General features: G+C 40.3%; 3 protein-coding genes and 1 pseudogene across 7 annotated transcripts in view; 2 read left to right on the forward strand and 2 right to left on the reverse strand.

Moving 5' to 3' along the window:
* The window catches only part of RABGAP1 (RAB GTPase activating protein 1), a 159,121-nt gene extending 155,994 nt beyond the window's left edge, over positions 1 to 3,127 (reverse strand). The window contains exon 1 of the mRNA XM_060300459.2: positions 2,964 to 3,127. The gene's annotated coding sequence lies outside the window, so the exon portion shown is untranslated. The remainder of the gene's footprint in view (positions 1 to 2,963) is intronic.
* Positions 3,128 to 3,255: 128 nt separating this feature from the next.
* On the forward strand, positions 3,256 to 16,353 carry ZBTB26 (zinc finger and BTB domain containing 26). 3 transcript variants are annotated; one of them, XM_030858737.2, is made up of 2 exons: positions 3,256 to 3,384; positions 11,980 to 16,353. In XM_030858737.2, exon 2 carries the CDS (start codon positions 11,990 to 11,992, stop codon positions 13,313 to 13,315), a length of 1,326 nt encoding a protein of 441 aa, XP_030714597.1. In that variant the 5' UTR covers positions 3,256 to 3,384; positions 11,980 to 11,989; the 3' UTR covers positions 13,316 to 16,353. The 3 variants fall into 3 exon arrangements, with proteins under 3 accessions (XP_030714597.1, XP_060156451.1, XP_030714594.1); XM_060300468.2 differs by having other exon boundaries at positions 3,348 to 3,380; XM_030858734.3 differs by lacking the exon at positions 3,256 to 3,384 and adding an exon at positions 3,419 to 5,517.
* Positions 3,312 to 25,357, forward strand: ZBTB6 (zinc finger and BTB domain containing 6). 3 transcript variants are annotated; one of them, XM_060300469.2, is made up of 2 exons: positions 3,312 to 3,384; positions 18,594 to 25,357. In XM_060300469.2, exon 2 carries the CDS (start codon positions 18,603 to 18,605, stop codon positions 19,875 to 19,877), a length of 1,275 nt encoding a protein of 424 aa, XP_060156452.1. In that variant the 5' UTR covers positions 3,312 to 3,384; positions 18,594 to 18,602; the 3' UTR covers positions 19,878 to 25,357. The 3 variants fall into 3 exon arrangements, with proteins under 3 accessions (XP_060156452.1, XP_030714599.1, XP_030714598.1); XM_030858739.2 differs by lacking the exon at positions 3,312 to 3,384 and adding an exon at positions 17,355 to 17,466; XM_030858738.3 differs by lacking the exon at positions 3,312 to 3,384 and adding an exon at positions 17,476 to 17,664.
* LOC115854656 (liprin-alpha-1 pseudogene) lies at positions 22,110 to 23,501 on the reverse strand (annotated as a pseudogene).
* Positions 25,358 to 26,882: the final 1,525 nt, after the last annotated feature.

Consider the following 26,882-nt stretch of genomic DNA (forward strand, 5'->3'; position numbering starts at 1 on the left):
TAAAGGGAGGAATAAACAATTCTACAATAATAATTAGAAACTTCAACAGCCCACATTCAATAATGAATAGAACAACCAGATAAAGATAAGTTAGGCATTAGAGGACTTGAACATCACAATAAACCAACTGAACCTAACAGAAGTGTACAGAACATTCCATTGAACAACAGCAGAATACACATTCTTTTCAAGTTCACATGGGACATTCTCCAGGACAGGCCATACATTAGGCCATAAAACAAGTGTCAATAGATTTTAAAAGATAGGTATTATACAAAGTATCTTCTCCAACTACAATGGGATGAAGTTAGAAATCAGTAACAGAAGGAAAACTGGAAAATTCAAAATATGTGGAAATTAGAAACACATTCTTAAGAACAAATGGGTCAAAGAAGACCTCAAAAGGGAAATTAGAATGTACTTGAAAATGAGTAAAAATGATAAAAACATACAAAACTTATAGGATACAATGCAAACAGTAATTAGAGAAATTTATAGTTGTAAATGGCTACATTAAAAAACAAGAAAAATCTCGGGCTTCCCTGGTGGCGCAGTGGTTGAGAGTCCGCCTGCCAATGCAGGGGACACGGGTTCGTGCCCGGGTCGGGAGGATCCCACATGCCGCGAAGCAACTGGGCCTGTGAGCCATGGCCGCTGAGCCTGCACGTCCGGAGCCTGTGCTCCGTAACGGGAGAGGCCACAGCAGTGAGAGGCCCGCGTACCACACGCACACACACACACAAAAAAGAAAAATCTCAAAATACCCTAACTTTACACCTTATGAAATACGAAAAAGAACAAACTAAACCCAAAGCTAGCAGAAGTAAGGAAATAAAACGGAATGGAAATAAACCAAAAAAAAAAAAAGAAAGAGAGAGAAAAAAAAAAAAATCAATGAAACCAAGAGTTGTTTCTTTGAAAAGATCAACAAAAATCAACCTAGAAAACAATGGGCAAATTCCTTGAAACACACAAATTATTTATTATAAATGGATTCCAGAAAAATTAGAAAATCTCAACATACTTATAACAAGAGATTGAGTGTGTAATCAAAAACGTCCCAAAAAAGAACAGTCTTGCACCAGATGGCTTCACCAGTGAATTGTACCAAATATTTAATTTAATTAAAATATTTAATTAAGAATTAATACCAATCCTTCTCAAACTCTTCCAAAAAACTGAAGAAGAGGGAATGCTTTCTAATCTCATGAGGCCCTCATTATCCTGACACCAAAGCTAAATAAACGCATCACAAGAAAATTATATACCAATGTCTCTTATGCATATAGGTGCAAAAATCCTCAACAACATAAAAGGAAATCAAATCCAACAGCATACTAACAGGATTATTCCCCATGACCAAGTGGGATTTATCCCAAGAACGCAAGAGTGGTTTACCATAAGATCAACCAATGTAATATATCTCATTAATAAGAACTAAGGGAAAAAACCTCATGATCATCTCAATTGATGCTGAAAAGTCATCTGACAGAATACAATGCCTTTTCATGATAAGATCTTTCAGAAAAGTAGTTACAGAGGGAAAATTCCTCAACATGATAAAAGTATCTGAAAAACCCACATCTAAATCAGTAGCTTACCTACACCTCTAAGAACAACTCATGAACAAGTCAAGGATGCCTCCTTTCACTGCTGCTATTCAACATTGTAGTGGAAGTTCTAGCCAGAACTATTAGACAAGAAATAAAAGGCATCCAAATTGTAAACAAAGAGGTAAAACTATATTCACAGGCAACATAATCATACATATAAAAAAACCCAAAGAATCCACAAGAAAGCTTGTAGAGCCAAAAAACAAATTCAGAAGCGTTGCTGGGTACAAGACCAACACCAAAAATCAGTTGTGTTTCTACACACTAGCAACAATATGAAAAGGAAATTAAGAAAGCAATTTCATTTATAATATTATCAAAAAGAATTAAATACCCTGAAAACTAGAAAACACTGCTGAAAGAAATTAATGAAGACCTAAGTACATGGAAAGACATTTCATGTTTAGACAGGAAGACTTAAAATTAAGATGGCAATATTACCCAAAGTGATCTACAGATTCAACACAATCTCTATCAAAATTACAACAGCCTTTTTCTCAAAAATGTAAGAGCTGATCCTCAAATTCATATGGAATTTCAAGGGCCTGGCATAGCCAAAACAATCTGGAAAAAAGAATAAAGTTGAAGGCCTCATACTTCCTCACTTACAAACTTACTACAAAGCTACAGTAATTAAAAGAATATGGTACTAGTGTAAGAGCTTCAGTCACATGTAATAGAATAGACAGCCCAGCAATAAATTCTCACACACATGGTCAGTTGATTTTCAACAAAGGTGACAACCCCATTCAATGGGGAAAGGACAGACTTTTCAAAAACGGTGCTGGAAAAACGATAACGGCATGCAAAAGAATGAAGTTGACTATAGCAGCGGTGACGGTTACAATATTGTGAATGTACTTAATGCCATGGAACTTCACACTTACAAATGATTAAAATGGTAAATACTATTCATGTTTTACCACAATATCCTCCCTCTCCACCCCCTAAAAAGGAGGAGAAGCCAGAGAGCCATTGGACTGGCAAGATGGAAAAGGGCTCTAGAATGGTACTGAAGTTTACTGGTGGGCAGGACTGCGTGTATGATGCCGTCCACCAACACAAGGACTACAGGAGATAAGAAGCAGGTCTGCGGATGTACTTGAGTTCAAAGGTACATTAACACTGGACAACCAGCTGGAGATGTCTTCTAGGCAGCTGACCCTGGAGCTCAAGAGAGCTGTCTGGTCTTGCGAAAGAGATCTGTGAATAGTCAGCACGTAGTAGGTTACGGAGAATGCAGATCCCTGGGAAACACCAACATCCAAAAAGCGAGGGAGGTAAACTTCCTTCCCTCCACTTCCTGGGCCCAACGCGGCGAGTCCACATTCCTAGGCGGGAGGGGCTTACCAACACTTTAAGTGCGGAGGCACCCTTCAGGCCCACGCAGGCAGCGGACAGCCGAGGCGCAGCTAGAGAGGAGCGGCTGAGAAGGAGCGAAGCGCGCGGGGCCTGAGCCCCAAACGCTAGGGAGCCGCGGCACCCGCACCTCGACTCACAGGCGGAGACGCTCGCAGGAGTCTGGGGCACGCGCTTTTCTCCCCGCCCACAGCGCCGAAAGTCTCTCTCCGAGCCCGCCGCCCTCCCAGCCTTCCGATTGGCGGAGAGGACCGTAGGACCTGGAAGTTGTCTTTGTCCGGCGAGGGCTGCCCTTCCGGTTCCGTTGGGTCCCCCTTTGGCTCGGGTTCCCCGCCCCTCCCCCTTCCCGGAGCCCCGAGGGGCCGGAGCTCCTGGCGGTGCCGGATCCTGACGGTGGCCTTCCCCTGGGTCTGTAAGTGCGGAGGCGGCCGGAGCGCCGGGTAGGGGTACGAGGTCTCTCAAAATGGAGCCCCCTTGGGGCTCTGGATTGGCCGGGACCTGCCCTGGGATGGGGACCGAGGGGCTGGCCTAGGCCCGGGGGGACTTATGGAGCCCTAGGCCCGGCCCATGCTGTGCCCCGCCCCTTTCCCTTCCCAGCGTCTGGAGTGGGGAGCCTAAGGATGCCCCCAGGGACCTCCTCTTGGGACCCTAGCCGAGGGCACCGCAGTTTGCTTGAACGCCCGACTCTGGCATCTTGTAGGAAGTGCCAGATCTGGGCCATGGCAAGGCCTCAGGGCCAGCCCGCGAGAATCATTATGAGTGCTAAGCTAGGTTAGTCTTTTGCCACTGGCAACAGCACCTTTATATTTCTGGCGCTATGTCAGGCACTGGGAATTCGTAAGATATTGTTCCAAGTTTCAGGGTCAAGTTTGAGAGCCAGATAAAAACAAATGAGTGCCCCTGCGATGTATGAATCAGTCATGTATGTATGAACTGTTCAAGGGGCAGTTGCTGGGGAGGCTGAAGAAAGAAGGTGACTTCTCAATTTTATTTGTTGGAGAGGATAAGGTGGAGAAGGGCTTTTCCTACAGGAGGAACAGTTGCAATGCTGTGAAGGGATGACTGAGCATAACTTGTGTGGGAAGCGGAGGAGGGGGGCGCGGGGCTCTTGTGCAAAGGATGAGATATGAGGCTGGGAAAGTAGACCGAGGTCCAGATAGTGAAGGTTTAATCCTAAAGGAGGTGGGTACTTTTTGAAGAATTTTGAGCAGGAGACTGGTATAGTCGGATTTGCACCGTAGAAAACCATCTTGTTCTGGAGGTCAGCCTATAGGATAGGAATTTCTATAAACTGATTCTGGACTCTTTAGCTAAAGTCTAGATGCTCTCATTGGAGATTCTTTTGAAGGAGTAGTGGGATCAGTCTAGTAAGAAGTAATGAAATCCTGAAATGGAGTTATGACAGTATTATTGGAAAGAAGGCAGGTAATGCTGTAGTGAATGCTGTAAAGACTCTATAATAAATTGGATGTTGAGGGTGAAAGAAGTATCAAAGCTGAGTCTTAGGTTTTAGGCCTGTGGTATTTGAAGAATGTTAATGCCATTATCAGCAATAAAACCATAAGCCTAGTGTAGATGACAAATTCATTTTTTGGATATGTTGACTTGAAGGCCTAGTGAGATAGCCACATGGAGCTGTCCAGTATAGAGTTGGAAATGCAAATCTGCAGCTCAACCTAAATGCTGTGGCTAGAGGTAAAGGTTTGAATTATCATAGAGCGTAGAGGTGGAAGCCATGGGAATAGCTGACATCAGGAAGGGGTTATTGAGAAAGAAGGGAATATTTGGGGGGAATGGTTGCATTTACAAAGCAGAAAGAAGACTTAGAACTAATAGTAGTTGGTGTAGCAGCAGAAACAGAAGTAGATGATAAAATATAAGAAGTAGATGATAAATATAAGGGTTCCAGCAACCAAGAAGACTCAGAAGTCAAGAGAAGAGAATACTGAGAAGGGTCCACTGGGACAATTGATGCAGAGCATTTGGAGAATGAGGGGGGGAAAGATGGCATTTCTTTATCAAGAGATCATGAGTGACCTTTTACAAAGCGATTTTAATAGAGTAATGAGGTGATAATATATGAAATAATGCAGACCTCAAGTGGTTTGGTGTCAAATGAGAATGAAAAAAAGGCCACATATGAAGGATTTCACAAACAAAATTGACAGGCTTTATTTACTTACTTACCTTGCATTTGCTTATAAAGCACAATTCCAGGCACTATTCTAAGTTCTTTTAAAAATTAACTTAATTTTAAAAATGAATTTACTTTAAAATTAATTTAATTTCCCATAGCAACCCTATGAAGTAATATTCTTTGACAGGTGGGAAAACTGAAAAACAGAAGTGGTTAAGTAACTTGCCCAAGGTCACACAACTAGTAAGTGGTGGAGCAGGGTTTTGATTCTAGGAAATGTGGTTTTACCCACTGCACTAAGCAGTGATTGAATATGGGAGTCAAAAGAATGGGAAAAATTTAAGCAAAGATAGACTCAATTAATAAAAAAATGGAGAGGCTTGGAAGGAGATCCAGATTGAGAAGAAGGTAAGTAATGGATTTATGTTTGTGTTATGTATTTGTTTTTTATTTCTTTTCTTCTCTCTTAGATTCTCTTCCAGTCTGTGCCATTTTAGGTCAGTTTCATTCACAGTTAGGTCAGTTTATGTCATGCTTTCATCTATTACTTATTATCTATAATCAGGTCTCCTCTTCAGCTTCAGAGCTGTATCCAGCTAGCTAATGGATTTCTCCTTAATGTCATGCAGGCTCCTCTGGTTAAACATTTTAACACCTGACCCATGGTCATCCCCTCCAATATTCCCTAGCTTATTGAATGACACTCTGTCAAAGATACCCAGTTTCTCAAACCAAATATCTTGGAGTCATCTTGACCTTTCATCTCTTGTTTCCCACCTTGGTCATCAAGTCCATCAGTTCTTTGTTTGAAATATCTTCTAGGATCTGTTTCCTCTCTCCATCCATATTATTTCCACTCAGTATCCATATTATTCAGGCCCCCATTATTTCTATCTTGATCTGTTAAAGTAATAGCATACTAACAGGTTTTCTTGCTTCCACGCCTACTGTTCTCAGAGCCATTCTCCATAAGCTTTTATTTTTGACTTATTGAGTTTTAGCCAGTTTAAGAGTTTAGATATCATGCATTTCAAGTGATAGAGTAGTAGCCTAGGGCAGGTATTTTTGATTAGCTTGAATTGAGGTTAAGTTTGATTAAGATTAGCCATGAGGATGGAGAGTTAGGAATTTTTTAAATAGAGAAGGTAATAAAACATTGAGAAACCAAGACAGGCTTTCTGAGGAAGTAAGCATTAAGAAAACAGCAAAAAGTCAAGGACTAAGCTTTGAAGAATATACTTACCGTTACACAATTTAGTGAACCCTTGAGGAACAGATCAGCAAAAGAATGGTGGAAAACTGAGGCCAGTAGTTAAGTCACTTGCCCACTTCTGTACAACAGTTTAAGAAGAATGAACAACTAGGTCTGTTTATTCAATATAAATAACCCTCAAAAGCAATAAATGAAAATTGCAAAACAATATATATATAGTTTATAAGTAAGAAACCTAATTTTATTTTTTGTTTTCTGTGGCTAGAAATGTTGTGATATAGAAGTGTTGTTTTAAAAATGGAGGGGAGGGAGGGCGTCCCTTGTGGCGCAGTGGTTGAGAGTCCACCTGCCAATGCAGGGAACACGGGTTCGTGCCCCGCTCGTGAGCCATGGCCGCTGAGCCTGCGCGTCCGGAGCCTGTGCTCCGCAACGGGAGAGGCCACAACAGTGAGAGGCCCGCGTACCGCAAAAAAAAAAAAAAAAAAAAAAATGGAGGGGAGGGAGAGTCATTAAGGAAGAAACTTAGAACCAACTGAGAACTGAGTGGAAGGAGGCTGAGAAAGGGGGCTTGTACTTTACCTATATTAAAAAATTTTTCCAAGAAGGGTATATTTCTGTAATCTTACAAAAGAGTGAGACCTTGGAGAATGCAGTGTCATGAAAGTTACCCAAAAGAAGAAAATGATTGAGTTTTATAGAGAGAAAAGCTGTAGTTTATTACAACCTCTTTGAAAAATGGCATATGGTGTTAATGAAAGACGAAGAAAGATTTCCAAGTAGCGGTGAGTGCTAAGTTGAAAGATAAAGGTACTTTTATGAGGTAGATGAGGAAACAGACTGACATACAGCTTTGGAGTTTATTATACAGAATAGAAAAGTTTTCCTTATCAGTATTATCAGAGGCATTTTAGATAAGAAACATGGATATTTTTGCACTGCCCATCGCACGGCAGTGAACGTTGTTGAACGTAGAATATTCACTGATCGTTTCTAGTTACTCCTGTTTGAACAAAGGGAAATTTTCAAATTAGCTGAAACATTTGTTATGGAAATGATTATGGAAGAATTGTGTAAATATAAATAAAGAGAGAATGATCTTAAGTGAGACTATTCCTATTTCATTGATGTTTGAGAAATGGGTCATTTAAAACTTGCTGAGAGAAACTCAGCAGTATTTAGACTTAATCACAGTAACCTAGACAACAGATCATAAGGACCTGAGCCATGCCAATGGTAGTAAGAATATAGAGAGAGAATTTGGAAATCATTCTGAGGAAAGAATCAACAGAATGTGGGGACCAAGTCTCTATTCTACCTCATCAGATCTTTACTTTCTTTAAGTTACTAGAAGGTCTGCTATAATCTAGAATTATGTGAGAGATTTTTATGACAGTTATCAATAATTGCTGTTATAAATTAACTATAGTTGGGGAGTCTGAAAATCAAATATATTCATAATGTTATTAAGTCTTGTTTGTAAATGGCATTAAGTTTCATTCTACAAAGATAAATACAGGGCTTCCCTGGTGGCGCAGTGGTTGAGAGTCCGCCTGCTGATGCAGGGGACACGGGTTCATGCCCCGGTCCGGGAGGATCCCACATGCTGCGGAGCGGCTGGGCCCGTGGGCCATGGCCTCTGAGCGTGCGGGTCCGGAGCCTGTGCTCCTCAATGGGAGAGGCCACAGCAGTGAGAGGCCTACGTACCACAAAAAAAAAAAAAAGATAAATACACAGTATATGTATAGCTGATTCACTTTGTTATAAAGCAGAAACTAACACACCATTGTAAAGCAATTATACTCCAGTAAAGATGTTAAAAAAAAAAAAGATAAATACACAAAAGATAGAAAAATAATATAAAGTTAAAATAAGTGAGAAAGGAAGGTAAGACAAGGATAATACATAAATGCTTTACTATTAAAGTCCTCTAGACTTGACACAAATTTGGCTTTACATTGTACTTTTTGTTCTTAAACATAAAACTTTTATTGAAGCATAACTAAATACACAAAAGTATATCAATCATAAGTGTACAGCTGAATGGATATGAGCAGGGAGATCTGAACAGTTACACAGTTAACAGGCATAAGATAAAACTTCAGCTAGCCTAGTTTCATACATGAATTTTGTCATCATGCAGCTTGGGCACAAGTTCTACCTCTAACATTTAATACTTTCCACCTCTCTTAAATTGAGCAAGTTATTTATGTTCACCAAGCTTGGGTTTCCTCATAGGCAAAGTGGAGATGATAATAATACCTACCTCATAGAGATTTTGAGGATTAAATGGGTCAACTTGGGTAAAGCACTTAGCATTATACCTGGTACTCAGCAAGGATTCAGTAAAGATTAGCTATCATTTTTCTTATTTTTAAATAAAATTAAACCAGTTCATATGAAACAAGTGTTCCTTTTTATTTTGACATTTTAGAAATTTTGTTTAAAATTTGGTTTTATGTTGTTAAAACTATTTTTTGGAAACAAACCCTAGAAAGACATTTTCCCCAGGACACTCAAAAGAGGGTATCATGATAATGTAGAGCATCTCTACCATAGCTCAATAATAATTTCCTAGGGAACGTTAAGAGTTAATTATGGTTTTTGTTGAATGAGCTGTGTAAAAATAACAGTTGGTCCTTGCCCTCAAGTAACTAACAGTCTGTTGGAAAGAGAGACTGGTGACAAGAAACAATTAAGGATAAACTGTGTGGCCTGGAAATAAGGGTTTATCAAAGGGAGACAATACAGTGGACTGAGACATTAAGGAAAACTTCTTAAACAGAATAATTTTTCCTCATATTCTTGGACTACAGCAGACAAATCAAGCACTTTCCTGAGATACCTGTTTGACTGCTTCTGTTGGTAAGTTTCTTGAGACTGATGAATAGGAAGTAAATGAAATTGTACTCCAACTCCTGTCTTTGGAACTTCAAGGAACAATCCCTGAGGATAGTTGTCTAAAGCATTACAAGTACTGTCATATTATAGATGGAAGCAATTAATGCTCATTTTTCGGTGTGAGTAGGAAAATACTGACCTGTCAGTAAATTTAGGACAAGCTAAACCTCTAAGTAAGAATGCCCCTTTTGTTTGGCCACTTGAACAGCAGTCATTTATATAATTTCTAGTTATAAATTGGGACAGTCACTGTTTCCAGATCAAATATATTAAGCTACTGTAATTGCTAAAACTGACCACAGATAGATAATACAGTTGTGCCACTTTGTTTACTGATATAGTCCCTGTGTCTCCTAGATTTTTCCTTTTCATTTGATATTCACCACCTTTTCTATGATGCTGAATTTGCTTCTCTACATCCCTCCTCTCATCTTCATTGTGATTTTTCATTATCTGTACACTCAGAGTGCCATACAAAGGGAAAGCTTATAATTTATTTATAAATATATTTTAATATACCTGTGCCATACCAGTTCCCCCTCCTAAATCTCACCTCTCTTTCAATGACATTTTAATTCGGCTGAAATCCTAAGTTTAAAACCTTTACACGTTACTTTTTTTCATTTTCTATCTCCAGTTACCAACTTTTTGAAATATCTTTTTGTTATTTTTCCTTGCTCCTTATTCATTTTCATTCCTTTCTAGGCTCTCGTGGCCTCAGACCTGTAATGCTTATGCAGACACCGCATTGGTCTTCCTAACAGCAGTTCTTGCTTCTTACTACTGTCAAATGAATTGCATAGGTTCAACAAATGCAAACTGAGCACCTGCCGTGTGTTTAGTACAATATCAGGTGATGGGAATACACACCAGTTTGAACAGAAGAGGGTTTGGCCAGTAATGTGGCTGCATTAAGTAGAATTTGAAGCCAAAGGAAAGAGTGTTTTGCCCTAGAAGACGCAGGTTCCCAGCATTAGCTCCATTGAATAGGGTGGAGATTCTTCTCTCTAATGCCATGTAGCTTGCAGTTTGGGGGGAAGGAACAAGTATTGGTATCCTGAGTGTTATGTTAGAAGCACTTAGTTATAGGTCCAGTAGTGACAACTGTTCTAATCTAAGGGGTCAGGGAAGGGCCCTCAGAGGAAATAAAGGAGCCAGAATTGGCTAGGAATAGTGTTATGGACTAAAGAAATAACTGCTAAGGTTTGGAGTCAGTAGAGTGCTGTCATGAACCAGGCACTGAGCAATATGAGTGAGACCTAGATTCTGCCTTTACGAGCTGGTGTTCTATGAGCCTTTGTAATTCAGTGTTCTAGAAGATAAAATTATAAAGATTGGGCTTTGGGGCCAGATGTTGCTAGGAACAGCTGGTTGTCTCTTGATTCTCAACTACGGAGTTGATGGATACATGAAGTTCAAGGTGAATTTATTGATGCACTGAGATTGTAGAGCCGCTTCTCAGGGGTAGACCTGATATACCTACTGATCTCACAGAAGACTGCTATATAGACTGGCGGATTGTCATTGTAAAAATAATAAATGTGTTGACAATATCATGTTGTCATGGCTAATTCATCCTTCCCTTGAGAGTGACACATGGGAAGCCAAGTTATCAGAAAATCGTTTGAAGAGTATGGAATCAGAACATGGGGACTTTCTCCAAAGGAATTGCTTCATAAAGGGACAAATACACAGAGTTTTGGCAAAGACACCTTCTCCATGGTTGAATGGTTTATGCTAATGTTTACCTTAATTATTCTTAAATTTACTTGATCAGTTTCTATTCAAGAGGTTAGTCTTCATCCAGGAGACAATGGGAGGTCACAGAAGGATTTTAGGCAGCAGTTGGATATAATCAGATCTGTGGTTTTGAAAGATGACGTGTGATGGTGTAGAAGTTGGATTAGAGGTAATAGAAGCTGGAACCAAGGAACATTTATGAATCAGTTCTAGTAGTCCGGTTGATGAGTAATGATGGATAAATAGGGATAAGGAAGAAAGAATAGAATCTAGTAAGGATTAACTAGATCCACCTTACTCCTACTCAGATTCCCACCAAGTGACTCATCTGGTTTTTCTATGTCAAATATTTACTTCATATATCAAGAAATGTTTCTTAAGAAAGAGTTTAGGTTTGTCCAAAATGCACAGGATAAAGACCTGTGCCTTTGACACTGTCTAAAAGTTGTCCCTTTAGGCATGTGACTTTCATTTTATTGCAGAAATACTTGTATGAGTAAATTCACATCAGTTTAAACAGAAGAGGGTTTACCCAAGAATGGGGCAAGCAATGTCACTGCAGTAAAATACAAAGCGAAGGAAAAGAGTGTTTTGTCTTCGAAGAAGCAGGTTCACAGTATCATGCAAAATAAAGTAGTTATTTCATTATTACTTGTTGGGATGTTTTAGGTAGTTCTTGAAACCTGATAGAATTATCATTTGAGAAGCAAAAAAAATGCCCTTGGAATAACTCAAGCACTGTTCTTGTATTAAGCATCTTAAAAAGTTGAATGAATATACCAAGCTATTTACACGGATACAAGTCCACTCCTTAGGTGCAATTGACACTTGATGTTGCTAAGGTAATTTTTAACAGCCTTTGAAAGCAGTTATACTAACTTCCTCTTTCAAGGAAAATTTTATTCAGATACATATAAACAGGTATGACAACACAAATTTGTTTTTGGAAGGAAAATCCAGGTTTTCTTAATTGTTTGTATTTTCTTAAATTCATCCTTTTTAACATTTCTGTTCTTTAGGTCTGCCAAAATGTCTGAAAGATCAGATCTCCTTCACTTCAAGTTTGAAAATTATGGAGATTCAATGTTACAAAAAATGAACAAATTAAGAGAAGAGAATAAATTTTGTGATGTTACAGTTCTCATAGATGATATTGAGGTACAGGGGCATAAAATTGTGTTTGCTGCAGGTTCCCCCTTCTTAAGAGACCAATTTTTACTGAACGATTCCAGAGAGGTGAAAATCTCCATATTACAGAGTTCCGAAGTGGGGAGACAATTGCTCTTATCCTGTTACAGTGGTGTGCTGGAATTCCCTGAGATGGAACTGGTAAATTACTTGACGGCTGCGAGTTTTCTTCAGATGAGCCACATTGTAGAACGGTGCACACAGGCCTTGTGGAAGTTTATAAAGCCAAAACAACCAATGGATAGTAAAGAGGGATGTGAACCGCAGAGTGCTTCTCCCCAGTCAAAAGAACATCAGGGAGATGCCAGAGGCTCCCCAAAGCAGGACTCACCTTGTATCCATCCATCTGAAGACAGTATGGATATGGAGGACAGTGATATTCAGATTGTTAAGGTAGAATCTATTGGGGATGTATCAGAGGTTAGAAGTAAAAAAGATCAGAACCAGTTTATTTCTTCTGAACCCACTGCTTTACATTCATCAGAGCCCCAGCACTCCCTGATAAATTCAACTGTGGAAAACAGAGTAAGTGAAATAGAACAAAACCACCTCCACAATTATGCCCTGTCTTACACAGGCAGTGATAACATCATCATGGCCTCAAAAGATGTCTTTGGGCCTAATATTCGAGGTGTAGACAAAGGCCTACAGTGGCATCACCAATGCCCAAAGTGTACCAGGGTGTTTCGTCACCTGGAGAACTACGCCAACCATTTAAAAATGCACAAACTCTTTATGTGTCTACTCTGCGGCAAGACTTTTACTCAGAAAGGCAACCTTCATCGACACATGCGTGTGCATGCCGGCATTAAACCTTTCCAGTGTAAAATCTGTGGGAAAACCTTTTCTCAGAAGTGTTCCTTACAGGATCATCTTAACCTTCACAGTGGAGATAAGCCCCATAAGTGTAACTATTGTGACATGGTTTTTGCACATAAGCCAGTTTTGAGGAAACACCTTAAACAGCTGCATGGCAAAAACAGCTTTGATAATGCCAATGAAAGAAATGTGCAAGACCTCACAGTGGACTTTGATTCTTTTGCATGTACAACAGTCACAGACTCTAAAGGGTGTCAGCCACAGCCTGATGGTACACAGGTCCTGGATGCAGGTAAACTGGCCCAAGCTGTCCTGAACTTAAGGAATGATAGTACTTGTGTGAATTGAGTAGGGCCTTTATGCTCCTAACTAGAACTGACTACAAACGTGGCAATAGTCTGAGTCTTTCTAGGAGTGATTTTGCGAATTTGACTTCTCCAAAGCCTCTGTGCTCTGGAAGTCATAGGGGTGAGTCAAAGCACTAATAGACCAGGCAACTTGCCACTTGGAGTGGTCTTGCCTTCCTTTTGCCCCTTCCCATGTTCTGTTTTGAATTATTTATCCTGTGATGTCTGTTTCCTTTCCCAAGGAGTATTCCACCTGTCTACCTAACATTGACTTATGTCTTAGACTGACACTGTTTTAGACTTTTCACTGGGCACATTCTGAAGGTACCAACAAGTTAATAATATCACCTCCAATCCACTAATAGATGCTATGCTAAGAGAATAATATTTTTCATTAGCAGAAAATAAGCTGAGATATAAGGAGATATTGCTGTTGGCCTGAATATGTGATAGAATTTGTAGTTGCCTTGCCTACTGATAATTCATCTGTGTCTGATAAATGAATGAATCTGCTTCCTACAATTTGTACTTGTCTTGGAGCTGGCTATAAAGTATTTTAGATTATTCTGTACTCTTTTCAACAGTATATAGCCCAACTTCACATCATTGAAGTTCATATAGACCAGAGTACAATATTTTTAGCAACACCTGCAGACAGATAGTTAGGAATCAGCATGGGGAGCATAACCAACAAAGGATAGTAGTACAGTTGTACAACAGTACTTATTTGGGAGGTCTTCCCCAAAAAGAAGCCAAATGTTTATAATTAACCTCTAACTTACTTGGTGATGCTTTTGAAGTCAGGATTGCTCCAGGCACATTTAAAGTGTGCTAATGCGTAATGGTCTCTCTAAAAAGGGGCTATCTGGAGTCATTCTCTAGGCTTTGTTTAGCCATCAGTAAGGTGAGTTTGGCCTTCAGAGCTTTGTCCAGTGTATTGTAATAGTCTCTGAATTCTCATTTCCTTGTGTACCTTAACTTCTAAAATGGATGAAAAAAGTGAGTCACAGGAGCAATCAGGTTTTTGCATTTAGATATTCTTATAAAGGTACATAGTCCCACCTTGTCACCTCTGATAGATCACTAATACAAAGTTGATTTTCCATTATGGAAAAACAAAACAACTGTTCTTCCTAAAGCACATGTTATAGTTCAGAAATAAAATTTTGAGTCTTATTAGCTTCTGACCCATGAGTTAGATTTAGGTAATAGGAGTGTTGGAGTCCATAGAGAATCTTAAGAGATCATTTAGTCCACCTCTCTTTTTTTAAGTTGGGATATCCAAAGCCCAAAGAGGTGGCCTGGCCAAGGTTAGCCAAAGTAGATAAGTAACTAAATATGAGCTACGGTCTCCTCACTTCTCACTGTCCCTTGGCTTAAAAAGATTTAGTACATGATCAAGAATACCTTAATAAAAAGTTCCTAGTTTGTGCTTCCCCTCTGTGAATCACTGTTTGCTTTCTGAGACATCCTGGATTTTGCAAATAAAACATCACAGAAGGATTTATTTTTGTAAGTTAATTATTTTTTGGTTAGGATGAATATTACATTTTTCCTGAGCAAGTGACTGATTTGCTAGGTGTTGATTAGGAAGGGCAAGAACAAGTAAGAATAATGTGAGAAGGATCCAAATGTGAAACTGATTTTGTCTTGAAACAGTGTTTATTTAGTTTCCATCAGGATTTTCTGTTTTTGTTTCTGAGCTATGAGAGTCCATGTACAGATAAACCAAAAATTAGTTTTAACTTGAGTAATCAGAGGGAGTTCTTAAAGTTGTTATAATTTGATGCATTTATATGTGAATCTGATTTGAAGTATAATTTCTGCCTTTTGTTAAAAGATTTTAAATGAGAATAAAATTGAGTGATAAGACTAACAGGTATCTATGCCTAATGTCACTCATTATATGGTCTAATGATGCTGCCTAGCATTCTGGGTTTTTAATGATCCAGCCAAAGAGTACCAATTCTATGCAACAGTGAGACACTAACATGTTAACGGATGTTTCACTATTTTCTCTGAACATCATTTTATCACAGGGAAATTTCAAGTTGGAGTGCTTCCTCTGCTTACATTCATGTCCTGTTTTTGTTACTGGTTTGAAGGCTAAAAGGCATGGGTTCAAATAAGATTGGTCTCTTTGGTTGGAGACTATTCCTGGATTCATTCAGACATTCAAGAGACATTTATTGAACACCTACTATTGCCAGGCACTATGCTAGATACTGAGGATATGAAGGTAAGATTGCTATGGTCCCTGCCCTCACAGAGCTTACAATCCCATGTAGTCTTAGTGAGATAAGGTGTCAATTTGGTTTTATCCTAGGAAGAATAAAGAAAACTGCCTTGCTTTCTTTGATCACTTTAAATTAGCATCTTGATGGTTTTGTATCACTAAATCTTCTAGTTCTCACCTTTTTCAACGGCAAACTACTGACATGGTTTACAGTGTCTTCCATTTCTTGTCTGGAGAGGTGTTCTGTTTCTGTGAGACATTTTCTTAATTTTGGTGGTACTTGACTTTTCTCTTTCTTTGTTTATACATGTTTCTTAGATTGTATTGCAAAGTGGTCAAGTTACTGATATCAAATATGTTTTACAGGGGAAGATGACTTTCAAAACTAGTCGTATTCTTGTAGAGGAGGAAGATTTTTTAAAACCTTAGACATTCAGCATTTGTATTTTATGGATCCCCAGGATAACTAAAAAGGAGAGAGGGCTCTCTTTACCATAGTTTGGTTTTTAAAAAATTACTGTGTCACAGTTATTTATTTATTATTTAATTTTAAAGGCAAACTCCAAACTGAAGTGGCTCTGAGGTAAATCAGATGTGGTTTTAATTTGTTTTAGTTTCCTTATTAGAAGGTCTATAAATGGAGGGTGACCATTGTCACTACTTCTAAGATATATCCTAAACAAACAACCCAGAACATTTTATTTCAGCTGGTGAATAGCTGTTCTCAATCTGTTGTATGTTAGACATACTGTGAACTACCTCTTCACTTATTATGGGGAAGTTTCCTTAATAAAAGTTTGACAATTAAAGCTCTGGTGTCAGTGGTTTATTTTCTCTCTCCCCTCCTGCTTCCCTTTCCAATTGCTTGAATTTGAATGCAGGAATGCTTTCTTCACTCCTATTCTTGAAAAGACATTAATCAAGCACGCTGAGCTTGGCTTCAGAAGCAAATCTGGGCTAACCAGAAATCGTTACTAGGGTCAGTTACTTCCTCCTGTGCTATTGACTGAGGGGATGGAGCAACTGCTTTTAAGAATTAGCTGAGACATTCCTTCATTTGGCAAATCCTTGATGCCTACCAAGTTCTAGACTTCGGGAATGCAAGGAGCAGTAAGTCACTGTCCTAAATACCTCTGCCTAGGTGGGACACAGATTTCAATACAGGTACGATAATTGCCGTCACTAAGGCAGCCAAAGGGTTTACTGGTTCCCAATTGGGAGCCAAGTAATTCACGGGCAGTTCAGGATGGCTTCAGGGATGATGTGATTTATGAACGATGGATGAATGGGATTTTGAAGGATGAGTGGTAGGAGGGATAGGGCATGTTGGAGGAACAGCCGGGCCAACGGTTGAGATAGAAGGCCTGGGTTTGCCAAGGAAGTGAGAGGGGTAGGGGCGTGGGGAGGAAGCGATAGGTTGAGCGGTGAGGTGGGATCTAGATCCTGATGGGGCATTAGCTAGGCAATCTCGAGTACTGATCCCGATGGCACTCTCCTCTCCTTACCTCCGCCACCTTTTAAATTGTATATTTCAGGGTAAGCAGAGGACCTGGCCCCTAATAATCCGGGAGGGCCTCCCAGGGGTCCCGGTGCTGGGTACTCTGACAGACGCGCTGTACCCCAACTTCACAACCCGTCTGCTATTCGGATGTTGAAGAGAGCTCACGGAGGGGACCGGCTTGAGTACCGAAAGTGGGACAGGAGAGATGGGACTTGCCAGAATTCGGGGGCTTTTCTGTTATTCCAGGCGTGGGGGGAGTAAGGGAGACTGTCTCAGGATGTCCTTCCGGGACGCCCAGCGGGCCCCAGTAAAGAATGAAGCTAGTTGACACCGGATGTGTTTCCTCCCAGGCTGACCCCACCTTCCGGCCTGGGCCGCCGCTGCAGTGGAAAGCTCGGCTCTGGTTTCTGAGTCGGTGAGTGAGCGCGTGGGAAACTCCGGCAGGTGGGGAAGCCGGAGGAGGAGGCGGAGGAGGAGGAGGGCAGCAGCGAGGCGCGGCCCGGGAGTGGCTGGAGGGGTGCTGCAGGCACCTGGCCGTCAGGACCTTGGTCCTGGCAGGCTTGGCTCGGGAAGACCTATGTGGCGAACTGGAGGATCTTCCAGGCCACCTGTGGTACGGATTCAGTTCAACAGATATTCCCGAAGCTGCCCCTGCTCTGTGCCTGCACCTGTGCTCGCTGCAGGAACTCAGATGAGCCAGGCTCCTTTTCGTGGTGTTCTGAGAGCAACTGACTCTGTCCGGGAGACGGGTGGATAAATCTTACTTGATTTGAGCCTTCAGCCAAATCACTAGCTGAAAGCGCGAATGTAACATGTGCAGAGGTGTAATTGGGTCTTCTTGTCTGGCCAGTGGTGAAAATCTAAATATCAAAGAAGCTTCAGTGTAAAAGATAGAGGAAAGGTAAAGCCATAACGTTGGTGAAGGCCAAATAATGAAAGATCTTGTATTTGCTAAGAAGGTTAGGCTGTCCTGGAGGTAGAGGAGAGCAATGGAGGATTTAAAGCAGAAGAGTAAAATAGAATTTTTAAAAAAGTTTTAAAAGATGTTAATCTGGTGGTACTTAGGAGGGTAGTTTGGAATGTAGGAGAGTGTGGTATCAAGGAGACTGCATTGGTCCAGGTGAACAGAAGGAAGACCTGCAGTAGTGATGAGGCGTAGGAAGTTTGGAAATTACATTAAGGTTTCTAGTTTGGGAAACTGAGTTAAGTCCACTTAGTAGTGGGCATTAACAATGTCCTTGACCACAAGGCACATACAGTTTAGTCGAGGAGAAAGACATAGAAACTGTTGAGTACAATTCAACGTAATAAGTTCTGTAACAAAAGTATGAAAAATGTACCACAAGAGCATAGAGAAATGCGTTTTATTTTTCTGGGTCTTGAGATGGTTATATAGGGGTTCACTCTTAGCGCCCAGGTTAGAATTTGAGTTGTCTTTTACCCAGTTTAGGTTTAGGATTTTTTAATTGTTTGTTTTTACTATCACAGCGTAGGAAAGCATCCCCGATCCTTACATCAATGTTTATGTTTTATTTTGCTTAGATTGTGACCATGGCTGCTGAGTCTGATGTTCTGCACTTCCAGTTTGAACAGCAAGGAGATGTAGTCTTGCAGAAAATGAATCTCTTGAGACAGCAGAATTTATTTTGTGATGTGTCAATTTATATTAATGACACTGAGTTCCAGGGGCACAAGGTGATTTTAGCTGCTTGCTCCACTTTTATGAGAGATCAGTTTTTACTCACGCAGTCAAAACATGTCAGAATCACCATCTTGCAGAGTGCAGAAGTTGGCAGAAAATTGTTGCTCTCTTGCTACACTGGAGCACTTGAAGTTAAAAGGAAAGAGCTTTTGAAATACTTGACTGCTGCTAGTTACCTTCAGATGGTTCACATTGTGGAAAAGTGCACAGAAGCTTTGTCAAAATATCTGGAAATTGATCTTACTATGAAAAATAACAATCAACATGCTGACCTGTGTCAATCCTCTGATCCAGATGTTAAGAATGAAGAAGAAAATTCAGATAAAGACTGTGAGATCATTGAAATTTCAGAGGATAGTCCTGTGAACATAGATTTCCATGTTAAAGAAGAAGAAAGCAATGCTTTACAGTCTGCAGTAGAGAGCTTGACATCAGAAAGAAAGGAAATGAAGTCACCAGAGCTGTCTTCAGTAGACATAGGTTTTAAAGACAATGAAATTCGTATCCTCCATGTGGAATCTATCAGTACTGGGGATGTAGAAAATGGGAAGTTATCACAGCCTTGTACCTCTTCAAAAGCAAGCATGTATTTCTCGGAAACACAGCATTCACTGATCAATTCTACAGTTGAGAGCAGAGTGGCAGAAGTTCCTGGGAATCAAGATCAGGGCTTATTTTGTGAGAATACTGAAGGAAGTCATGGTACAGTGAATGAGATTCAGAATCTAGAGGATGCTTTTTCCCTGAGGCACCAGTGCCCTCGGTGCCCTCGGGGGTTTCTTCACGTTGAAAACTATCTGCGCCACCTTAAGATGCATAAACTGTTCTTATGCTTACAGTGTGGGAAAACGTTTACACAAAAGAAAAATCTCAACCGGCACATTCGAGGGCACATGGGCATACGGCCCTTTCAGTGTACTGTATGCCTGAAGACATTTACTGCTAAAAGCACACTTCAAGACCACTTGAACATACACAGTGGGGATCGGCCATACAAATGCCACTGTTGTGACATGGATTTCAAGCACAAATCTGCTCTCAAAAAGCACTTAACCTCTGTCCATGGCAGAAGCAGTGGCGAAAAACTACCCAGGCATGATCTGGAAAGGCAAAATCGACTATAATTAGAATCACACCTTGCTATGTAAGCCTTACATCATTCTGTTAGGCAAGTCTTTCTATAGAAATGCAGCATTTGTAATATTGCATTTCCAACCCTATCTTTGGGTCTTATTTTTGGTCTACCTACACAAGTTATTCTTTCTGAACTTGTACTACCAGTTCCAAAGTGTGGGAGACATGTTAAAGCTGAGAGGATGCTGTCTCATCTCATACATTATATATAAGTCCCAGTGGTTTACCTAGAGAAATAGTGTTCCTCTTAAATATTCTTGATTCTAGTGACAGAGGACCAGCATTATTTCCAGATTCTGACTTTGAGTCTCTAGGTAATTGATATAAGTGTAAAATCCAACCATACCATAACTTCAATAAATTAGAATAATGGGAAGAGAAAATAAATTTTAAAACATGCTATTACCCATTATTAGTGATTTTAAAAACAGGACTGGTGAATTTTTTTTTTACCAACTCTATTGGATTCCAAACTAAACACCAAGGTATCTATTGTTTTAAACCATAAAGGAACACAATTCAAATTCATTTGGAAGTAGCAGACTTTCCTTATACATAAGCTAATATTCCTTACAATAATATTTCCATGAGTTGTTAGTATACATATTTTAGAAATGATTAATTGGGCCTAGGTTTCTTGATTTTATTTAATACGGTTACATTTAATAATTTTGTGGCCAGTAGAATTATACCATTGGCATGAAGCTCTAAGATATTTTTTCTGTTTCCTTTTTGAAATTTATTTTATTTGTTCGTTAACGTACAGTAAAATTGACCTTTGTTTTTGGTGTACAGTTCTATGAATTTTTACATGTGTACAGATTTATGCAACCACCACTGCAATTAGGATACAGAACATTCCATCACCCTCCAAAACTCCTTTATGCTTCCCCTTTGTAGTCAGCTCCTCATCCTAGCACTAAACCCAGGCAACAGTTCTCCATCACTATAATTTTGCCTTTTCTGAAATATCATAAATGGAACCTTATAGTATGTTCCTCTTTATTAAAAAAAATTATGATTTATTTCTTTCTTTTGGCTGCACTGGGTCTTAGTTCCAGCACACGGGATCTTTTAGTTGCGGCATGCAGACTTCTTGGTTGCAGCATGCATGTGGGATCTAGTTCCCTGACCAGGGAGCGAACCCAGGCCCCTTGCATTGGGAGCACGGAGTCTTACCCACTGGACTACCAGGGAAATCTGTAGCATGTTCCCTTTTGGTATGCTTTTTTCACTCAGCGTAATGCCTTTGAGACTCATCTGTGTTCCTGTGTGTGTCAGTAGTTCATTCCTTTTTCTGTCTTGAATTGGCAATATATATTAGTTTTCTTACTGTCACTAGATGAGCAGTTTAAATATGGGTAGCTATTAGTATCCTCTTAATAACTTTTTTCATTTACATTAATGCAATTTTTATAACCCTCCCTATAGTTTTCTTTTTTCATTTTTCCTGAAGTATTCTATTTGCCTTTTCCCCCTCAGTTTTATGAGATGTACTTGACATACATCACTTTATGAGCTTAAGGTGTATAGCATAATGTTCTGACTTACATATATTGAAATAGTGCAGTAAATTTAGTAAGGATCCATCATCTCATAGAGATACAATAAAAAGAGAAAGCAAAAAAACATTTTTCTTTTTATGGGGATATTGACTGAAAAAAATGCACAATGCTAGAGTTGCTGTAAGGACAATAAAGATTAAGTGGTCATGGAGGTAGAAGGAGCAGAGGATCCATCACACCCCACTGCACCCTCTGGACTTCCTGTTAGGTGAGAATTATATACCTCCTACTTCTTTTAGTCACTGTTTTCCAGTCACTCATAAATAAAAATTGTCTGCACAGGGAGCACCAGGGCCAGGGCAGGGGAGGGTGCTTCCCTGTACCATTAAAATGCTCATTTTAGGTTCCTGTCTTGAACAGGTTTAAGATAAAAGCGTACAGTTCTGTGGGCCACTTATGTTTCCTCCTAACAAGTTGAAAACGATTTTAATAAAAAGTTGTTTTTGCCAGCAGGTTTCTCACATGTCGTGCTCATGAGGCTCAAGCAACTCAGTGGTTGGGAACTTGGGTCTCCAAGTGGTCGCTGTCGGGCAGTGGTTGGATATGGGATCATTTGTTTTTTGGAAGTTTACGATTTTTTTCAGCCTGTCCTCCCAATTTGCTGAGTCCCAAGGCATCTTGAGATGAGTTTTCTGTCTCTGCATTACCACCTTGTCGTCACGATTCCTTGCCAAGATGTCCAGGTTGGCCCTTTTCTTTCTTGTCAGACAAGGAGCTGATAGAGGACTTGATGACCTTCTTCCTGGGGGCTTTGGGCAGCGAGTCCTGGCTGCTGTTACTACTGCTGGGGTTGCTCACGGGGCCATCCTGCAAACCTTTTGAGTTGTGCACATCCCTGGTGTTCTCGGGGCTGGCTGTGTGCAGCACCTCCTTGTGCATCTGGTCCAGCCGAAGGGACAGCGGGGAGGAGGGGGCCGAGGTTCCACATTTTATGGTCATTTTGTCATCTTGTACCGCTTCTCGGGAAGCTGGTGGCCTGGAAGTCTCCTCACTCAGCCCTGGCAGCCAGCCTTTCTGGGGGTGCAGCCACACCACGCTGCTGCTGAAGGAGTCTGCAGGCCCATCTGCCACGGGGAACCTGACATCTGGGACACTGCCCAAGTGGGGTCGGCCTTGGTGATGGAGCTCCTCTCAGCCTTGTCTGGTCCAGTTAAGCTCTCAGGGCTTCCAGGTTTAGTCTTAGCTGATCCTTACCATGTTGCATTTCTTCTAACTGCGTTTTTGCATTCTCAACTTCTAGTAGGAGAGACTTCTTTGCTAGAGTAGCTGTTCTCTCTTTAAGATGAAGCTGAAGCCTCTTGTTAGATTCTGAAAGAAGCTTGTCAACAGTGTCCGATAAACATCATGTTCTTCATTCATTTTCTCTCTGCCTTGCCTTGGAGAGTGCAGCCACACTCTGGGCCAGCTCTGCCTCCACCTTGGGGAGCACCTCTGCTATCTGCAGGGTCTGCTGCAGCTCCTGCTGTGCCAGCTGCAGGCGTTCTTGCAACTGGCAGTTTTTAGCCTCAGTTTCACGGACATCTCCTTTCAATTTCGTGTTCATTTCCTCAGATTTAATGAGGTCTTCTCTGGCCGTGTACAGATTTCCTCCAGCTCTGTAACGTGAGTAGAGAGGGCCGCCAGGCGCTCCTTCATCTGGCTCCGCTCTCTTGACTGCTTGTCCCTGATTTCCCCAGAGCTCGATCAATTTAGCAAGGTCTTCCTCGTGAAGATCTTCTTCAGAGAAGACCTATAGGTCTCCACCATCATGTCCCTGTACAAGGCCCTCTGAGCAGGGTCCAGGTATTCCCACTCCTCCTGAGTGAATTTTATAGCCACCTCCTCAAAGGTCAACCGTTCCTGAGAAAGAGCGATCCCAGACTCCAGTTCTTTCCTCTTCCAGGCATCTTCCTTAGGCTGTTGAAGCCAATCTTGAAAGTTTCAAAGGTACTGTTTAATGCTTGGAATCAGCATACCCTCTTCCTGTGCCACAACCATGCACACATGGGCGACCTCACTATGTGGAATAGACTGCTGCCGACAGTCACAGGAGGGATTCTGCACAGTCATCTCCCACAGAGACCGACAGGTGAGGTTTCCCACACTTTGCTTCAGATCACGCTCGCCCAGGAGTTCCCTGGTGGCCTAGTGGTTAGGATTCTGGGCTCTCGCTGCTGTGGCCTAGGTTCAGTCCCTGGTCAGGGAACCGAGATCCTGCAGGCAAATAAACTTTCCAATATATGAGAAGAGAAGAAGAATGCACTCAGGCCTGGAATAAATCTGACCAGTAAGGGCCACATCCGGATTTACTTGGGGCGGAGGGCCAGGTGCTGGGATTTTAGGTCCCTAGAGAGTCCCACACCAACAGGAAGGGTAGCAGGGTACGGCACAGCACAAATTTACCCTAGAAAGAAGCCCTCCCTGGAGTTTTATTCTGTATTTCCAGAAATGTGCCAAAAGCAAAACGATGACTGTGTAGTTATTTCACTGAGAGCAATATTTCAAATTGTGTTATGAGCCATCGCTCTCTAATATCCCTGTCCACATATAACACAAAACTTTTTGTTGTTATAGCAAGATAAAAATATAGTGCAGGGAAAATCATATTTTCTAAAACACAGGAACTATTTGTAAAGAAGGCTGACTGGATACATCTTATTTCAAGATGTTCTGTTCCTCCTCTACTCACCTCAGCTTTATTTAGAATTTCTGCTACGTTTAGTTTCTGTGGAAGCCCTTCCACATTTTAAAATGTAATATACTTTGTACCATTTAATGAATTTTGTGATGAATCACATGTTGATTGTTATAAATGTTAAATATCTTTTTTGTGATACTTCTGTGAAAAATATGTTCTTTATAGATTTTTAACTCTGGGAGAGATTTTAAGTAACCCAGCTTTAGTGTTAGATAAGAAAAACAACTTCATAATTCCCAGGTCACTAGTTAGTGACATTGGGTAGGTCACCTCTCCTTGAGCTTTTCTTAAATTTATATGTAAAATAACAACTTTGATCTTGATAATTTGTAAGATCATTTCCAGGTCTAAAATTCTATGATTTTATATTTAAATCTTCCTGAGTTTCTAAGAACAGAGGGAAAGGCAAGTGAGGAGAGTTTTGTGTCTTTATGAATGTTGCTATTTAGTACTCCATTGGAGACAGAACTTTTCTAAATTAAAGAGTGTTTTTCTTCCACTGGAGAATTTGATAGCACAGCGCTCAATTTTCTTTCCCATTTGACCTATGATTGGCCATTTGTAGGCATGAGAACACTTCCCTTTCAGAAATAGTTTGTGATTGAAGTACTTTTCTTATTTTTGCTTCCTAGGATGAAATTTTGTGGGGGAGGGATGGAAATGGGAGGGGAGAGTAAAAGAATAGTAATAAACTATTTCTTTTAGAAATTGGTATCTATCTTTGATGTTTGAAAAAATTATGGTTGTACTATGTTTATGCTTTATGTGTGCCTTGTAAGATTCTCGTGAAATTTTTTGTAAGCACTTTGAGATTTTTGCTTAGGGGGAAGGGGTGTTTTGTGAAAGTGATGGTTGTTATTTATTATTATTTATTCCTGTTCGGTAGCACAGAGGGATCTCAAATCATTCCTAGGAGAGTGTCTGTTTGCATGATGTTTCTAAACAATTTCAGGAAAATGAAATCTTTTTTTAAAATGCAGGTATGGCAAAGTAAAGTGTTGAATTTATTCACTGAAAACATTCACTTTTAGTTCTTTGTGTTTCTGATATGGTGGGAAAAATATGCAGCATGTTTTGGTTCAGCCTCTTCATTTACTGGATTTATGTATAAAGGATCTTGGAAAGACAGTTGTTACTTTGGTGTAAGAGAAAATCCTTGCCATTTTTCCCTGGATGTAACTATCCTATATGTTTACATAAGAAATAATAAAGTGGAGATGGGAATGGAGAGTTTTGTCTTTTGTCTAATCTGTGAATTTTAAAGGAAACTATTTTTCCTGGCTATTCATTTAATCATTCATTCAACAAATATTTACAGAGTCTTTACAATATATACCTGTATTAGAAGTTAGGTAGACAGACAAAAATCCCTACTCTCAAGAAACTTGTGTTGTACTGGAGCGAGACAGACAGTAAGCAAGTAAAACCAATGTACTGTCAGATTTTGAAAACGGAGTTGGAGAAAATAAAGCAGGGAGGGAAGGAGAATTGGAATTGAAATTTTAAGTGTGATCAGGTCACCTTTGAAAAATAATATCACATTATCACATACCACTGTCCAGTGGAATGGAAAAAAGATATGTATATATCCATCGCTATCTAGTTGAATGGAAAACAGTGAACCAAATGAATCATTGTTGGGAACCTTTCTATTGGGTTGGCATATATTTCATAAAGAGAAGTGACTGAAAGGGATAAAAATGCATTAAGAAAATCTTTGATGTGGCCTATGAATATTTTTTTTAAAAACACTGATGTTTTCCTGCCATCTGGGTAGTAATAACCATATGTGTATATATATTTAAACTCATTATAGTTTATAAACTACTTTTCCATATGTCTTCTAATTTGTGGTGGGTTTACTTCCATAAACGCTCTTGTTGGACATCTGGTTTCACATTGGAAAGTGACTTGTTTAATTAAAATTCATGGCCATTTTCTTAACCTGTGTTTTTCAGTATCTCATCAGTAACAGAGTACATAGTATCTGCCTTTTAGGATTATTTTGATGAGCATGTGAAACAAAATAGTAAAATTAAAAATTTTATTATGTAACTCAGGACCTGGCACGTAATATAGTCCACTAATGTATTTCCCTGATCCCTCTTCCCAGCCTGCTTCTTCATCTATAAAAACAATAAATTCTACCTTGCAGTTTACTATGAAAAGAAATCCTTCAACAAATATTTATTGAGATATTGACGCCAGAATTTGTGACTGAATTTTTATCCCTGCCATCTTCTGAAGAGCCCAGAATTCTCTCTTTAACAAAGGGATAAGGCGTTAGTGCCAGGCAAACAAATTTTTTTTTTTAAATAAAATAGGGAGATTGCTTGGCTCCTATGTGGAGAGACTGAGGGAACCTGTCAGCATTTAATTATGAGAGAGTGAGTACAATATAATACAGATGCCTCAGATTATGCTCAATCCATACCACGCCTTCCACAGTGGGAGTCAGACACTGGCTCAAACCAGTGTCTAGGAGGCTGGCTCGAGGCGCATATGAATGTACAGGGAGTTTCCCATCAAGCTCTTCGGCTTGCCCAGGCCTCCTAACAGCACCTCCCACAGTGCTCCAGAGCTCCCTAGTCACGTGAAGGGGTCGTTCTGTAGACCCGAGGAAAACTGATGCGCAGTCCAGGGGGCGGGGGCTACTACGCTTCCCTTCCACCTCCCCAGCTCCCGGTGAGGCGTGATCTCGCGTGAGGTGGGGAGTATCTTCTCGCGAGAACTAGGTCGGAATCCCTCCAGGT

This window comes from Globicephala melas, chromosome 6 (genome assembly GCF_963455315.2).
Source record: "Globicephala melas chromosome 6, mGloMel1.2, whole genome shotgun sequence".
Classification (NCBI taxonomy): domain Eukaryota; kingdom Metazoa; phylum Chordata; class Mammalia; order Artiodactyla; family Delphinidae; genus Globicephala; species Globicephala melas.